Raw genomic sequence first — 18,036 nt, 5'->3', positions numbered from 1 at the left:
CCACCCCGTAACAGTTCTCGTGGGAATAAGTTCATTCTTTTCATTAGTGATCACCGTAATCCCAACTTTCTTTGGCACGCATTGAACAGGACTTACCCAAGCACTATCTGAAATAGGATATATAGTACCTGAATCGAGAAGCTTAATAGTTTCAGCCTTCACTACCTCTTGCATCTTTGGATTTAGTCGTCTTTGAGGTTGCACGAGAGGTGAGTTCTTTTCTTCCATCAAGATTTTATGCATGCATATCGATGGACTGATTCCCTTGATGTCTGCCACCTTCCATGCGAATGTCCTTTTGTGCTCTTTGAGAACTTGCAACAATTTTTCCTCCATAGCATCTGTCAAAGCAGCAAAAATAATGACAGGCAAAGTATTATTTTCACATAGGTATACGTACTTTAAGTGCGGAGGTAAGGGTTTGAGTTCAAGCGTCGGTGGTTCCACGATGCTTGACTTTGGAGGGATTAAATCTCTGCGCTCTCCTTGATCTTCCAGTCTCATTCTTATCGGCCTTCTCCATGGATGGTGGGCATTAAAGTATGCCATTATTTCAGCTTTTTCTTCGTCCAAGTCGTCGTCCTCTAATTCAGTTGTGAGTGTGGCTTCTAAAGGGTCCTCGAGAGCATCCTGCACATAGTTAGACACGAGAGCATCAACAACATCAATTCTATAACAACTATCATAGTGCAGTGTGTGCTTAAGTGAATTAAAAACATCAAAAGTGATCTCTTCCTCGCCCACTCTCAATCTCAACTTCCCTTCTTGAATATCAATCAGGGCCTTTCCAGTCGCAAGGAATGGTCTCCCAAGAATCAACGGCATCTCTATGTCTTCCTCAATGTCAAGTACAACAAAATCCGCAGGGAAAATAAATTTGTTCAATGTCAAGTACAACAAAATCCGCAGGGAAAATAAATTTGTCCACTTTCACTAGCACATCCTCAATCACTCCGCGGGGGTAGTTGACAGATCTGTCAGCTAGTTGTAAAGACATCCGCGTTGGCTTAGGTTCTCCCAATCCAAGTTTCCTAAACACAGAAAGAGGCATCAGGTTAATACTTGCACCAAGATCACATAACGCTTTATGCAAAACAACATCTCCAATCATGCAAGGAGTATAAAAACTCCCTGGATCCTTAAGTTTCGGTGGGATCTTGTTTTGCACCAAAGCAGAGCAATTTTCAGTAAGATTCACTGTCATGTGATCCTCCAGCTTCCTCTTAGTTGCCAATATATCTTTCAAAAATTTAGCATAACTAGGCATTTGCATCAAAGCATCGGCAAAAGGAATATTGATATGCAATTTTTTGAATACCTCGAGAAACTTACCGAATTGAACATCTAGTTTTGCTTTTTTCAGTGCTGCAAGAAAAGGTGGAGGAATAACAATTTTAGGTTGTGCAGTGGGTGCTGGTGTAGAGTTAGAGGACTTACCTTTGGATGTTTCAGAATGCTCATCCAATTTTTTAGTTTTCTCTTGACTCTAAAACTTTCCCACTCTTCAACTCAATGGCCTTCACTTGATCTTTTGGATTTGTCTCTATGTTACTTGGCAAGGTGACCGGCTCTCTACTTGCTGTCATCTTGGCCAACTGTCCAATTTGATTCTCGAGCCCTTTTATCGATGCATCTTGGTTTTGAAGTCTAGTTTCAGTGGATGAAATAAACTTAGACTTCATTTGTTCCATGTTTGATTTCTTTTCTCTAGGAGGATAGATGTAACGCACCATATTCGACGACTGTCCTCAATGTACCAAGACGTGTCTTTCCAGCTGTGCTTATGTCCTCACTCACACGCACCCTGGGAAACTTCCCAGGAGGTCACCCATCCCAAAATTGCCCCAAGTCAAGCACGCTTAACTTTGGAGTTCTTATGTGATGAGCTACCGAAAAAAAGATGCACCTTCTTGATATGAGTAGTACCAATCAAATCTTTTAAGCCCTTCTCAACTGTACAGTCCATTACATTGAACAGTCTCGGAATCCCTCTCATTCCGATGTGGGATCGGTTCATTCATGTTCTCTCCACCTAGAAGCCTGCCAGGAGCCGCTCATTGTTCGTTCAATCTCATGGCACCGGCGATCACTCCCCGCCCTCTTCGGCCCCGGGCCTCACATGCTCACCAGCTTCCGCTTGGTTCGTCCCCGAACCACACCGTACTAATAGAGGTCGGCTCTGATACCAACTGTAACGCCCCAGATTCGATTAATGTCCTCACTGTACCAAGATGTGTCTTTCCAGCGTGCTTATGTCCTCATTCACACGCACCCTGAGAAACTTCCAAGGAGGTCACCCATCCCAAAATTGCCCCAAGTCAAGCACGCTTAACTTTGGAGTTCTTATGTGATGAGCTACTGAAAAGAAGATGTACCTTCTTGATATGAGTAGTACCAATCAAATCTTTTAAGCCCTCCTCAACTGTACAGTCCATTACATTGAACAGTCTCAGAATCCCTCTCATTCCGATGTGGGATCGATTCATTCATGTTCTCTCCACCTAGAAGCCTGCCAGGAGCTGCTCATTGTCCTCATGGCACCGGCGATCACTCCCCGCCCTCTTCGGCCCCGTGCCTCACATGGATCTATACATCGGTTGTTTCCTATATGATTGTCCTCCTTGCGGTCGATTCTGACTGTTTTGACCGCCCCATGAGAAGTTGGGATGTTGCCTCCATCCAGGATTGTATGTGTTTGAGTACGGATCATTCCTCGGACGGTTGTGGACTCCCACTTGGTTCACTGGTACCTCCTCATTTACATAGGAAGGACCACTGTCTTGACAGTCCTTAACATAGTTCTCTCCTCCACATTTTTCACAAAATATCTCGTGCAGGCGCATCGTTGTCCCGTTTACATTCATGCTGTCTATTTTCCTGTTGAGTGCTTCTAATTGTGCGGTGACAGCTGAAAAGTCAGTTACCTGGTGTACTCCTGCATTCCTTCGCTGAGTGTTCCTTTCAGATTGAGGATGATAGCTGCTAGCAGCCATCTCCTTTAGTAACCCATACCCCTCTTCGGCCATTTTCCTCAACAGATTTCCGCAGGTCGCATCATCTATCATGGTTCGGTTAGATGAAATTAAACCATAGTAAAAAGTTTGGACCACTAACCCAAGAGGCAACTCATGATGTGGGCATCTTCGCAATAATTATTTGTAGCGCTCCCAAGCCTCGTAGAGTGACTCCTGCTCAAATTGAGAGAAGGTGGTTATGTCCGCTCGCAGCTTCATGGTTTTTGATGGAGGAAAGTACTTCAAGAGGAATTCCTTGGCCATATCCTCCCAAGTTGTGATTGAACCTACAGGCAAACAATTCAACCAAGATTTAGCTTTATCTCGCAAAGAGAACGGAAATAAACATAGTCTAACAGCATCATCTGAAACTCCATTAAATTTAAAAGTATCGCAAATTTCTAAGAAGTCGGCGATGTGAGTGTTCGGATCATCTAGCGCATTTCCCCCGAATTGGACAGTGTTCTGCATCATTTGAATTATTGCTGGTTTGATCTCAAACTGGTTTGCCCTAGAAGTTGGTCGCAGTATGCTTGGACGTGCTCCATCAAGCGATGGTTGTGCATACTCAAGCATGGGTATGCGCCTTGGCTCTTCGATCCTTGGATCTTCGTGATGCTCCTCCTCACGTTTGTTCCTGTTCATTATGTCTCTTAGCCTTTGCTGTTTTCGTCTTCTACGTAAGGTTCTTTCAATCTCGGGATCGAATGTCTCTAGTTCAGACTCTAGAGACCTTGGGATGCTCAAGAGAGTATCTACGAAAAAAATCGAAGGTATCAACCAACGTGAAAATAGAGAATGCTAAGGTAAATAATTGAAAATAAAATTTTAGATTAACAGTCCCCGGCAATGGTGCCAAAAACTTGATCGAGCAAAACTTGCATTGTGGAATCCTCGATAAAAATATGATTTTGTATGCTCAACAATTAATCGCAAGTGCACGATGTCAAGTAATAGTATAATGTACGTGAGTACGAGTATCGTTCCACTGAAGACTATATTTGACAATTATTATTTTCAGCTATTAAATCTTTAGCAACGAAAATTTTAATGATTGTTTTATTGCAACTATAATGAAATAAACATGCAAATAAAATTTTTCAAAATCAAGTAATGAAATATAATGTCTAAAATGGTTGAGTAAAATTCAATAAGAAATGAATTTGTTGGGAATATAGGTTCACCTACCCCTCGTTAATTAATTATTTTGTTCGATAATGATTGTATGCCTCCGACAGGATTTGATATTCAATTGAACACACTCTCTCGAGCAATGCCAGACTAATTCTACTCAATGAAGTAACTAAATGTCTTTAATTATTTATCAAGAGTGAATTGCATGTCGATTTATGAAATCCCCTAGTTTTCGACCCTTAGGACTATGACTATCGGCGTATCCAATTTCATATGTCTATGTAAATTGTAGATCCACGGATTATACTACTCGTTCCTATCACAAGTTATTCTCTCGAACTCACTCGTAATATGAAACATTGTTAAAGTTAGCTACGCTCTAACAACACGATAAAACAATAGTATAATCAAGAATAAATCAGAAATCGAGGTGTAAATTAATTATATCGAAGTTTGGGGTAGGATCCCCTTAAATCCCAACAAATAATAAAAGTTTAGCTACTCGATTTCATATTAAAACTAAACAAAACAAAGTTTAAAGAATAGAAACTAGATCAGAAATACTATGCGTGATGAAAATCGCGAAGACGACGCCCGAAAATCTTCAAATCTTCAACTTCTGGCGCGAAAAATCTCCAAAGCTTGTGGCGGCTCTGAAATTATGTCTGAATGTCCTTTTTTCGTCCAACCATCATCCCCATATCCTCTCCTCCCAACTAAGGTAAGGAATCTGCTCATTTTCTTCTTCGATTGCATACTTCGCTCCAATTTCGGTTCTCCGGTCGTTTCACCTGCAAATTTGTCACGCACAAGTAAGAAACGATCATATGCATTGTTTACTCTAAAACAAACAAAAATGTAAATGAAATGGACGCATGCACAATGCAAACACACGCAAACTAATGCATTAAAACATGTAAAAACTACGTCTATCAATGTGTGATGTGTTCTTTCTTTTGCAGTATGTTGTCTTGGCCGTTTGTCTTTGTCACTCAGTCTTTATCTCTTTTGAACAGCTCAGTCATTCTAGTATCAGTTAGGTCTTGTTCCTTTTAAGTGATTTTTGTTTGAACTTGTTTTACCAATATGAACAGTTGTGAGAGGTTGTATTTGGCATGTGTCTAAGCCAATATCGGTTGGATTTCACACTCTCAGATTCGACATATCCTAGACCAAGACACGACGCCTTCCATTTTTCTCAAAATTTACATTTTGATTGATTTGGACTTCACGCTCATCATGTTCATATACCATACTAGATCTGACAAATTTATTGATTTTAAATTACATTTTTCTAGTAGCAGCTGAGTTTCTGCCTCAGAAGTGCTGCACTCATTGATGTTATAACCGAGCCCAGTTCTATCCTCAGCTGGTTTCTGCATCTCATGCATCTTTTCAAAAGAAGCAGAGGACTTATTCCATGAGTTGACTACGCTTATCAACCATTTGTTTTCCTAAAGAGTGACATGGAATAATCTTCGTAAGTCATCATTCTTAACCGCTAACAGACTTAACTTGAATTTCAAACTGTCAACGTCATTTTGCTGCGAACAGTTGTTTTTCAATTCTTGTTTTCTCCCTTGGCCTCATCGAATCATTGCGAGAGTCCCTTACACTCATTTACCATGTCATGCAGTTCTGTGAAAAGGTCATCCCGTGTAATTGTCAAAGTCAAATACCATATCTCGGGTAGTTTCTGATTTTTCATCAGCCACAAGAAATTTGACTTCCTTATCGTCGCTTTCACTTGAGAATTCCCAGAGATTGACTACTCTGAGTCTGAGTTGTCCCACTTGCTCTTTTCTTCCTCTACAACTAATATTCGTTGATCTTTATTTTTGATAAACTTCTTATCGTGTTTGGACTGTCTCCTCTCAACCGTTCTCTTCTCATCCTTCTTCAGCATGTTGCATTCTGCAATAAAATGTCCCTTTTTCCCACAGTTAAAACATGCTTGACCATCATCTGTATGGTCCTTCTTGTAATATGTTTTAGCAAACTAAAATTGATTTTTACGCATAAATTTACAAAATCTATTGATAAACAGGGACATAGCTTCGTTGTTTAATTCCTCAGCTGAATTCTTACTTGCAGACTCTTCGACCAGAAGAGTCACTGTGGTTACTGCCAGATCCTTGGTTTGTTGAGATGTAGATGGTTCTTCCTCAGTTCAGATTCCAAGATCGAACTCGTATACCTTGAGATCAGCGAAAAGATCATGAAGCTCCAGCTTGTTCAGATCTTTTTATTCTCGCATCGCCATTGTCTTTACGTTCCATTATCTGGGAAGTGCTCTCATTACCTTCAAGGCAACTTCACGGTTATAGTATTGTTTACCAAGAGATATAAGTTCAATAATAATGCTACTAAACCATTCATCAAACTCGGAGAGAGTTTCTCCTAACTTCATTTTGGTGTTTTCAAACTTTTGGATTGCAGCGTTATTTTATTTTCTTTGATTTTATCATTGCCTTCACACAGTTGTGCGAGTTTCTCCCAGATCTCCTTTTTGTGGAGCAAATTTTAATTTTAACAAACATATTCTTATCCAGAGTTTTATAAAGGATATCCTTGGCCAGGTTGTCAAGGTTTGCTTCTTCTTATCTTCAGCCGCCCATTCAGATCGATGTTCTTCCACCATCTGGGGAGCAGCTTCAGTTATAGCAACAGCTGGATTGACTTTCAAAATTTTCATAGACCTTCTGTGTTGACATACCACATGTCATCATCCTGAGCCGCTACATGTGCCTGCATAAGATTCTATATAGATTGTAAATATCAAAGTTTAAGAAAACCCGCTCTGATATCACTTGTTATGATCGGGAAAGAGTTAACAGGGGTGAATAAACTCTTTAAGATTTCGTTTCTAAAATTTGTTTTCAAACGTTTTTAGGCGGTTGAAAATTTTATCGAGAGGTTAGAAATGTGAACCACTTAAAAGTCCGGAAGACGGTTCAGAATTTCTAATGATAGCTACAACTGTTTGGTAGCCTTATAACAAGAGATGGATCAAAATGTAAGTGCTTGCAGAAAGTAAAGACACATGATTTTATGGATGTTCAGAGATAAAACACTTACGTCACCTATTATTCCTCTTTAGGAAGGATCCACTAAAAGACTTTGGCTTTACAAACTGTTGCAATATCCCACTTCAATGAGGACTTATCACACTGTCTGTTTTGGAACTCTTAGTGATTACTTTACATTTCTGGTTATTTAAGAACTCTCGGTTCATCAGACAACTTAAAAAATCAAATAACCAAATGTTACTGATATAAAGAAACAATATGTTTTGAGTAGCACAAATTTGATCCTTCAAAAGATCAGATATATTTCTGGTGAGTGCGTGCTTGATTAGCGATGAAATATGGAACTTTAAATGCACTCAGAAACTTCAAGTATGCAAGCTTAATGATGTGACAATATAGAGGTTCAAAAGTTTGTATGTTATATGCAAACGTTAGCGATCTCTATCTTGCATTTCTTCAACTCTCCATTTATACAAGCTTTCAGTCCAAAAATCGACAAAGGATGTATAACGTAAACCTGTAGCATTTAATTGATGTGTCACTATCAGCTGCAAAGACATTTAATGTTCTCTTTATTTGTGTGCTTTGAATCTCGTTCCTTTGAAGAGTTGTTAATGAGTATCCTTTTGTGGTAACTGTTAGCTCCATCAGAAGTGACATAAATGAAGATCTTTATCGGGACTAGAGCCAAATATGATTGACTTTAGCGGTGCAAAAGCATTGAATGTCCTGATTCGGTAAGAGAATGTCCTTCATTTATTGTGCAATAAATGACTCTTTAATGAAGCGGTTGAAGTCTTTGAACAGACGGTTAAAAAACTTCTAACGGTTGAAACTCTTATGCTACAAGCGGTTGAATTGTTCCTGGTATACAAGATAGATTGCAGTTGTTTCCTGAAACAGTTAAGTGTTTTTTTTTATCAATTATAAAAACTTGAGGGTAATAATAATTTTTTAACACACGGGCCAGTACGCTGCCCCTAGGGGTGATCAAAATTTTTTACTAACCGCCCGAACCGCCCGAACCGAATTGCACCGCACCGCTTTTTATAATATTTTTATAAAAACCGCGATTAAAAATATTAATCATAAACCGCACCGCATACGCGGTTCGGTTATTTTTTCTGCCAAGAACCGCACCAAACCGCACCGCCTAAACCGCTTGCCATAATATGAGGCCTAGAATTATAATAATTTGTAAATAACATATTCAAATAAAATAAGTCATCATTCATTATATCACAACTCTCTTTAAAATTATTATTTTTATAAATAAAACTTATCTTTTTCTTAATTATTCTTCATATTAGTCTTTTGAAGTTTGAAAGTAAAAAAAAGATAAAATAGAGTAAATGTCATTTTTTTTGTGAATCTGTTGTGTTGTTAAATTATTAACTTAGTTTTGAATATTGATTATTGTTTGATCTATTTTAATTTTTATATGCTTTGAACTATATTTTATATTTGAAGACAATATATTGTTTATTTATTTTGTTTTCAAATAAATTAGAATATATGTTCTAATATTTTTCATTAAAAAAACCGTAAACCGACCGCAACCGCTTGAAACCGCTCAAAACCGCATGGCTAATTTTCCATGTAAAACCGCAATTATTTTTTCAAAATACTAACAGACCGCATATGGCAATTCGGTTTGAATTTTTTTTAAATAACCGCAAAACCGCACCGTGATCACCCCTAGCTGCCCCTGCACGAAATAGAGCTGTCGGTCAGTGGTTGCTTGAAAATTTTGGGCAATGGGTAGAGCTGAAATGGGGATGCCCAATGATCTCAGGCAGTCCCTGACCCATGGACTGGAAAATTTTGGGTCTGGGTATATTTTTTTATTTAAAATTATGAATCAAAATTAATATTTTATAAAATTGGATAATTTTTCCCTTGAAAAAAGTTTTAATATAATCATGAGATTTTCTTATAAAATAAATAAATTAAAAATATGATTTTTTTTATTTATGGTAAAATGAGTTTTATAATAATTTTAATTATTAATAAATTATATAATTAAATAAATGTGTTTATTTAATTTTCAATTTAATTTTTAATTATGGTCGTTAGTGACATATTTTTAAGAAATGTGATTTGTTGATAATATTTGATGTTAATTTAATAAAATATTTTATAATATATCGTAAAAAAGATGATCGAGAATCGTGACCAACTTGTCAAGTTTATGTTAGGATATTTACATGTTGTAAGTTATTTGATAATTATGTAAAAGTGAGTCTGGTTTATGGCTCGTTCTCACCTCTTAAATATATATCTCAATGTGCTATGAAATATTATATTTAGTTCGAATCAAGATTTAAAGATGGTGAACCTGAATCCTCAAGAGTTTTGAATATCAAACATCTGTAAAATATTAGAAGTTTATGTTATATTTTATTTTTATCCATGCATTTAACTAGGTTTTGGGCACAGATACGGCTCATATGGATCAATTAGTTCTCCGTTATCGATCATTATTTATTTTTAATAATGCGTGTGATATATTATAAATAATAAATATGTATGTTATTAATTATTACTAATATAATAACAAGAATTGCATGAATCTGGCAAACATATAAACAAACATGACACGAGATTTTAAAATTAATTATGAGAAAAAATTTCAAAATTAAAATCTCACATTTTAGACAAGATTCAAAATTTAAATCAAATCCACTAAAAATAAGTAAAAGAAAGTTTAATATTTTCTTGTCTTTCATCAACAATGGTTGCATAATGAACGCTACTCGCAGTTAGTGTGTGACTCATATTATTGAAGAGACCTAGACGCCGGAAAGATGTGACTTCTACTGACATACTTGATGTTGAACTACGTAGAACTCTCATTGCGTCAGCTCGTATTATTAGAGGATCTCATGACAACCGTCCACTGAAATTGAGAAAGATGCAATGAAGCCGATCGCAAAACAAACGCAGCCACCTGCGATGGGAAATTCATTAACCAAAAATAATTTGGCGGAGTAGAACAAACATCGGTAGAAGATACGAATGCCCAATTTTATTAATTTCTGAATTCATCGGCGCTATCATAGCCTCCATTTCCGGATGCACACACTTACACGTACATAATACATACGTGCATAGATAAATAAGAATGAATGGTATCGATCATCGAGTTAATCTACACTGCAGATTCAGAGAACGAAGAGAGAAAAATACCTCTTTGGCGCGGTTTTCGATGAGGCCAACGATGAAGGTGGAGCTCTCTCTCTTGCAAGATCTTCCATTGAAAACAGCGTTACTCTTCGCGCCTGTAATGCCCGGAAATTTAATCCTAGTAATCTGTAATTATTGATTTATAATTTGATATGATTATGTGAGGATTAATCGGGACACTATTTGATTTATCATGGCAAGAAGTATGTGCGAGAAACAGTAGCCCTCGCGCATATGCGCGACCAGTAGGCGCGCATATGCGCGAGATGGTCAGAGAACCTCGCGCATATGCGCGGAGGGTGTACGCGCATATGCGCGAGTCTGTGCGAGTGATGTCCAGAAGACCTCGCGAATATGCGCGGAGATGAGGCGCGCATATGCGCGAGTTGCCGAGGAAGTCTCATGCTGCAACAGTAGGTCTCGCGCATATGCGCGAGGTTAAGACGCACATATGCGCGAGGCATGCAAACGGAAAAATCGACATTTGGCTATCATGCAACGTATGTATATATATATATATATATATATATATATATATATATATAAAACAAATGTCCTTCAGAAGAAAAAGGAAGGGAGAAATAAAAACCGAGGCCAACTTCAAGTTTTGATTTTAGATTTTGATTTGCGATAAATCCGCCGTCTGAATTTGAATCCGAGTACGATACTGTGTTCCTATCGACGTAGGCTACAACTGGACGTAAGTTTTACTATGTTTTGATATGTTTTGAAATTATGATGTTGTCAGAATTGAATGGAATTCATATATGATGTTCTTGACATGTTAGACATCATAGAATCGAAGTCAGATTAAGAAACGGACTGATTATGAAATTGTTATGATTTTCTGAAGTTAATAGACTGAGATCTGATATCAGATTTTATCAGTATTGATTATTGGTTGAGGGAATTATTATCTGGTGATTTTGTATTAACTGGGATACTGAGTTTGTATCGTTATGCCGATGATTTGAATTAAATCTGAATTAATCAGATTCAGTGTTGAATTGAGAATGAAATATTGATATTATGATTCTCGATATGTCGTTTCAGATTTACAGAGACAGTCTTGAGTTCAGAACTGATATTGCTTCAGACCGAGACTACAAACGAAATGTATAAATCAATGTGGTATTGGGACATTGACTCAAGTAGGATGTACTTGAGATTTTCTAAATCACATACTTATTATTATGTTTTATTATGGTGATTATTGATTTGATTAAATGCATGTTCTATGGAGTTATAGGAGCATGCATTAGACGAGTAATCTTGTGACAGAAGTACCTGATAGTGGCGGGATAGCCACGGGCACATTGAACGATGTCACAAGATAGTATATTGGTAATAGGACCACAGTCCATGACGATTAGGTCAGGACACTGGATGTTTGGTTATATCGACGTGGATAGAACTGGAGTCTTTTCTATTACTGTTGATCGATATAGGATTACCAACATCTGGAAACCGGGATCCCTAGACTAGGATTGAGTCTAGTCTGAGTCGTGGAGTCACGATCATTGTCGACAGTTTGATATTGATTATATTTCAGCTTTTGATATATATTGTTTTTATCTATCCATGCTGTTATGTTTATCATATGATTGCATGTTTTGTTGATTTATACTGGGATTATATTCTCACCGAAATTATCCGGCTATTGTCTTGTTTGTATGTGTACATGACAACAAGTGGGACAGGATCAGGGTCCAGGAGATGAGGAGAGATCGTGATAGAGTGGAGACTTCGGACTTTGATATATATAGGGTTTTGACACTTGATAAATAGATGTCGAACCTTAGTTTTTACTGGTTTGTAAACGGTACATGACTTGTACTTTATTTTATCCCGAGTTGTATATTAGTTTGATTTCACTACATTCCGCATTAAAAAAAAATTTATGACCCTAATTACTTGATTAGTAAATTGATCCTGATGACGATTAAGAAGTGATTAGCGTCCGGGTCCCCACAACAGGTGGTATCTGAGCGATAGATCCTTGAGACTGAGATAGGAGCTAGTGAGCGGGGCAGATTGAGGTTTTTTTTTCCTGCTTTTGATTGCTAGCATGATTTATTGTTTTAATACATGTGTACCTGAAATATCTGATTTGGATAAGTTATTGTGTATTATCTGGAATGGATCAGCTGTAAGATGATCCGAGGAATATTTAAACTGATCTGTTGTAATTGGGTTACTAATCCATTTAATTATCAGATATGCCTCCGAGAAGAGTACCAGGACAGGGTAGCACGTCCAATGTAAGGTCCAAAAATTAAGGCGTCGTAATCCAACTGCATGCAAGTCTAGAAATTAGGGAAAAAATGAGTAATTTATTTTAATGGCTAATTAATTATGTGACATACATGCTTATTATGATTTTATTGCCATTCTGCATGAAATTATATTTTTAAGGTTATTTAGTGACGATCGAGGAACGGAGACCAAGGGCTGAAAAATATTTTAATTAAATAATTAATTTTAAATTATTTAATTTAAGGGAGATGGTTTTCTCATATTTTTGAAAACGTTTTTTTTTAGTTTATTTAAAGCCTACCTTGTGCTAGTGGGCTTAATTAAAATTTAATAGGCCTTAAGCCTAATTAATAAAATTGATTAGCATATAAAAACAATTAAAAACCTAAACTATACACACACTTTCACGCCGCCCAAAATTGTTACCAAAGCAAAAGCTTCCCTCGGCGCACAGCAAGTCTCGGCCGAGAGTGACAGCAGCTTTTCCCTCAAGGTTTTTAGTGAACCTAGCCTCGGTTCTCTCCGTTCTTCGTCGCCGTCGGTATTTCGTGCGTGTACGACGCAAAGGCACGCCTAAAATCTTTCTTTTCTCATCCATTACATCATAGTATCAATTAAAATATGTATGCATGGAGAACTTGAAGATTTATTCCAGAAAATTCGTTTTTCTCATGTACATGCTATGAACTAATGATTTTTATGTACCAAGTCATGTCTTGTTGGTGTTTAGGGACTTCCATGATGTTATATGAAGTTTAGGTAAAGTGTTCAAGGGAAACAAAGCCACAAACACCCACCCACCATCGGCAGAAAACAAGGAATCAAAAACCGAAGGCTTCTGTCGTGAGTTTTGCGTTCGGGCTTCTCGGTTTAAGGATGAGCCGTGGACTTGGCTTGGGCCAGGACGTAGCCAGGGGTGTCATGAGTCAGGGCGAGAGTCCTAGCCATGCTAGGACTCGAACCGAGGGCTCGGGAAAGAGTCCTAGCGCGGCTAGGACTCCACCCGAGAACCCTCACAGATTTGTGCAGCGTTGCGCCACTTCCAGGCTATGGAGGCTCGTTGCGTGGGGCACGGGCTGGGCTAGGAGGGTTCACTAGTGTCCTAAGTAAGCGTCCTTGGGTTGGGTTCGGGCGGTAGAGCGTTGGCTGGACTCACACGATCACAAATATGGAACCCATGCCAAGAGTGATTCTCGGCCAGCACATGCAGGGTCTTGAGGGGCCCCGTTTTTTACTTTGGGTGAGGGTTTTTAATGGTTTGATTGTCCAGTAGGTTGATTTAGGATGTTGGGCAAGTTTCGGTTCGATATGGTCCGAGGGTAACTCGGTAAAAAATTAAGAGATGGCTCGGGGTCGAAGTTTAGGTGTCAAAATGAGTTTTAAAATAAAGAAAATTTGGAAAACGGCTCGCGGGGGTCGAGTCGTGATCCAAAAGGGCTAAAATAATATAAAAAGACTAAATTTTGAATTTATGAATTTTATGTTAAATAATGGTATTTTTCGGGATTCAAACACCGTTAAAATAATCAAGAAAAGATAATTGTAAAAGTCTAAGTTTTAAGCCAAATGAAATTACGAAAAATTTATATAAGCTTAAATAATTATTTGGGACTTGTTAGAGTCGAGAAATCAAGGAAAAAAAAAGTCAGAAACGAAAATGTCACGATTAGGGGTAAAACGGTCTTTTTACACCTAGAAATTAGTAAAGGTCATGGCAGTGCCCTAAATGCTGTTTTTATGATATTATGATCATTTTTTTTTACATGTTTATGAAATGTTCAGGATTTATTTATGATTTATTTTAAGTGTCCATGAAATTTTATGATTTAAGTTGACATTTAAAATACATGGTGCATGTTTGGTTTCAAAAGAAAATATGTTTATGCATGATTTTATAAAATGATGAAAACCTTGATGAAAGTGAAGTAATTGTGACTATGAGGATTTGAGGATATGAGGTTATGATTGAGGATAGGACAAGGCTCAGTTGACGATCCTGTGTCGCTGATGTCCCTGTCGCCCAATTCTGTGGTTTCATGTAGATGGTACCATCGACTTTTGAGAATTGAGGAAAGTCACAATTAACGATCTGAATCAATAAAGGAAAAGATAATGTTAATGATCATGAAAAGATTATGTCATGTTATGATTGAGGAAAAGTTAAAGATGAGGGTCATGTTATGCATATCACGAAAATGTTATTTTTTTTGTAAAAGTATTTTCACTGTTGCATGTGGTTTTATTTTGTATTATTTGTTACAAAGATTTGGTGTGTTGAGTCTTTAGAATCACTAGGTATGATGGATGCAGGTGGTATTGAGGGAGGTCTTGATGGGTGATACTACTGGACTGAAGGTGTACACAACCCGAGGACCAGCGCTACATTTCCGCATTATGCTTTATGATTTAAGTTAAAGATTTTTACGATTTTTATTTATGCTTTTGAGAGGTTTTTGAGAGGTTTAGTATGGGCTATACTTTTCAACTTATTGTTTTTTAGGCTTGGTAAAACAGTAGACGATTTTACTTTACGACAATTTCACTCGAATTTTTAAATACTAGTTGATTGAGGTTTATTCTAATAACTGCAAAATATTTTATATAAAAATATTTTCATATATTATTTGAGCTGGCCGAATTTAAAAAAAAAAATTTCTAGTACATTTTAAACAGAAGAACACGAGACGTTTCAGTTGGTATCAGAGCAAAGGTCCTGTAAAGGGTTGTGCCACCATCAGCGCCGGGAAGATCAGTCGTCAAGTCTCAAAGTTGTAAGTTTTACATACTTTATGTGATTTTATGATATTACCTGCACGACGTTATGAATACCACTATTATGCTACATGTTTACTAGTATTTCAAGTATTTTGCTCTGCATGCTTAAGTTGCCATTTATGTTATGAATTTTCACATGATTAGCGAACGTAGATTTAAATGCATTTTGGTTACGTTAGAAATTTGGAAACGTTCAGATAAAATGCCTCCTCGATGTGCCCTGTCACTGAAAACCAAGAGGAGAACAGTGTTAACCGTCAAGAAAACAACCAAGGGAATGGACCTTCACCACCACCACCAGATGTTGCTACTCGTGCTCTTGAGGGGATGGCTCGTTTATTCGAGCAACAGTTACAGCAACAGCAGTTGCAGCAGCAGCAGCTACAGTTACAGTTACAGCAGCAACAGCAGACACAGCAGGCACCTAGGCCACCACAGGACATCTATGATCAATTCCGGAGGCTAGGGCCGAAGGAATTCTCAGGCACCACCGATCCATTTGCTGCCGAGAGCTGGATTCGTTCTCTTGAGGTACACATCCGTTATCTGAATATGGGAGATGCTGACCGTGTGAGGTGTACCACTTACATGCTTAGGGATGATGCTTCACTTTGGTGGGAGGGGGTCGAGCATGGTGTTAACCTTGCTACTATCACTTGGCCACAATTCAAAGAAATTTTCTATGAGAAGTATTTTACTGCGGATGTTAGAGGCCGACTAAAGAGGGAGTTTATGAGCCTCCGATAGGGAGACTTGTCTGTTGCCGACTTTGTGAAGAAATTTGATAGGGGTTGTCACTTTGTACCCCTTATTGCGAGAGATCCTGCAGAAAAGCTTAGGCACTTCATGGATGGTCTACGTCCTTCTCTACGTAACAATGTTATGATGATGCATCCATTAGATTATGCTACCGCCACTACTTGTGCCTTCAAGTCTGAGCAAGCTTTGAGGGATATTGATTTTGAAATTCAGCGTAAAAGGCAACAGCACCATAATAACAGTCAGCCAAGCAAGAAGCAGAATACGGGTCCACCTAGACCTCAAGGGCCTCAAAAACCCCAAGGTCAAATCAAGAAGCAAGGGCAGCAGAGGCCACAGAATCAAGGAGCACCACCGCCTACTGAGAGGCAACCCTGCAAAGAATGTAATCGGCCGAATCTTGGCAAGTGCGAATGGGAGACCTACAAGTGTTTCTACTGCAAGGAAAATGGGCACAAAGCTGTTGATTGCCCAAAGAGAAAGGCACCTACTGTAGGGCGAGCGTATGTTATGAATGCCGAGGAAGCGGAGGAAGAAGCAGACACTACTCTTATCACAGGTAACCTAGTTATTTAACATTTTTATATTGCCTATTCTTGCATGAAATGTTAAATTGGTTACTAGGATTGATTTGGGAAACAAGATTTAACTTAGTGGAACTTAGGTCGCATGCTCTTCTTAGTGGGGTTTAAGTTATGATTTTAAGAACCCTAGAAAATGTTATGAATTTGGTGACTTATTTTATGATAAGGATGTTATGTTTCCAAATAAAAAGTTTTAGGGCCAAATTAAAGAATATCATAACCGATTAATCTTTGGGTTTTTCGAATTTGTGGCAAGGGATTTCGATGCAATTTCCGCAATTTGGGGGTTAAAAGTGCAAAATTCGAAAACTTAGGAACTAGGATGCAATTTTCGCTAATTAAGGGACCAAAGCGTAAGAAATCAAAACGGTAAGGGATCAATTGCTAATACCGAAACCTTGAGTACTAAGGGGTAATTTCCGAAAATTTTTAAGAGACTAAATTGATTTATGCGAAAATTAAAGGGCCATAGTGCAATTATCTAAAATTGGGGGACTAGAATGCATAACATTCGAAAATGTAAGGGCTAAAGTACAATTTTCACGAAATGCTTAAGTTCAACGCGAAATCTTCTTATGAAGTTGGGGAAAACTAATGATATTAAAATCCTTAAGTTTCAACTCGAAAAGATTTTAAAGACATCTTTCACCGCAGGGAGGATTATCATTCTAGGTATAGCTACCTATGCATTGCTGGATTCAAGAGCTACACATTCCTTCATATCTGAAACCTTCATCAAAAGACTGAAAATTACTCCTCAAGATATGGGTTTGGGTTTCAAAGTTTCGATTCCATCTGGTGATCAGATGCTCACGTCTAAAATTGTCAAGGATCTGGAGCTTCGTTTATTCAAAAATGTAGTTCAGGCTGATCTTATTGTGCTCCCTATGCCCGAATTCGATATTATACTTGAGATGGATTGGCTATCAGTGAATGGAGCATCGATTGATTTCAGTCAGCGATCAGTGTCTATTCGACCGCCTGATGGTAAACCGTTTGTTTTTTAGGCGGCGAGGAACAAGCAAATGCCGCACGTTATCTCTTGTTTATGTGCGAGGAAGCTTATTAAGCGAGGATGCTCAGCTTATCTAGCATGCGTCACTACTGCTCAGGAGTCTATCAGTCAGAAGTTAGAGGATGTTGCCATTGTGAGAGATTTTCCTAGCGTCTTTCCTGAGGACGTTTCTGGCATTTCGCCCGATCGTGAGGTGGAATTCTCTATTTATCTAGTGCCGGGCACAGTTCCTATATCAAAAGCACCCTATCGTCTAGCACCTGCAGAAATGAAAGAATTGAAAG

At 38.1% G+C, this 18,036-nt stretch overlaps 1 protein-coding gene across 1 annotated transcript; it reads left to right on the top strand.

Moving 5' to 3' along the window:
• The first annotated feature begins 15,607 nt into the window (after positions 1–15,607).
• LOC140815560 (uncharacterized) lies at positions 15,608–17,744 on the top strand. The gene is made up of 3 exons (XM_073174639.1): positions 15,608–16,083; positions 16,183–16,712; positions 17,392–17,744. The coding sequence occupies exons 1-3, from the start codon at positions 15,608–15,610 to the stop codon at positions 17,742–17,744; spliced, it is 1,359 nt and encodes a 452-aa protein (XP_073030740.1).
• Positions 17,745–18,036: the final 292 nt, after the last annotated feature.

Source organism: Primulina eburnea, chromosome 15 (genome assembly GCF_022965805.1).
Source record: "Primulina eburnea isolate SZY01 chromosome 15, ASM2296580v1, whole genome shotgun sequence".
NCBI classification, from domain to species: Eukaryota; Viridiplantae; Streptophyta; class Magnoliopsida; order Lamiales; family Gesneriaceae; genus Primulina; species Primulina eburnea.
The sequence above is the reverse complement of the archived record's forward strand: the minus strand, read 5'-3'. Positions and strand labels throughout refer to the sequence as shown.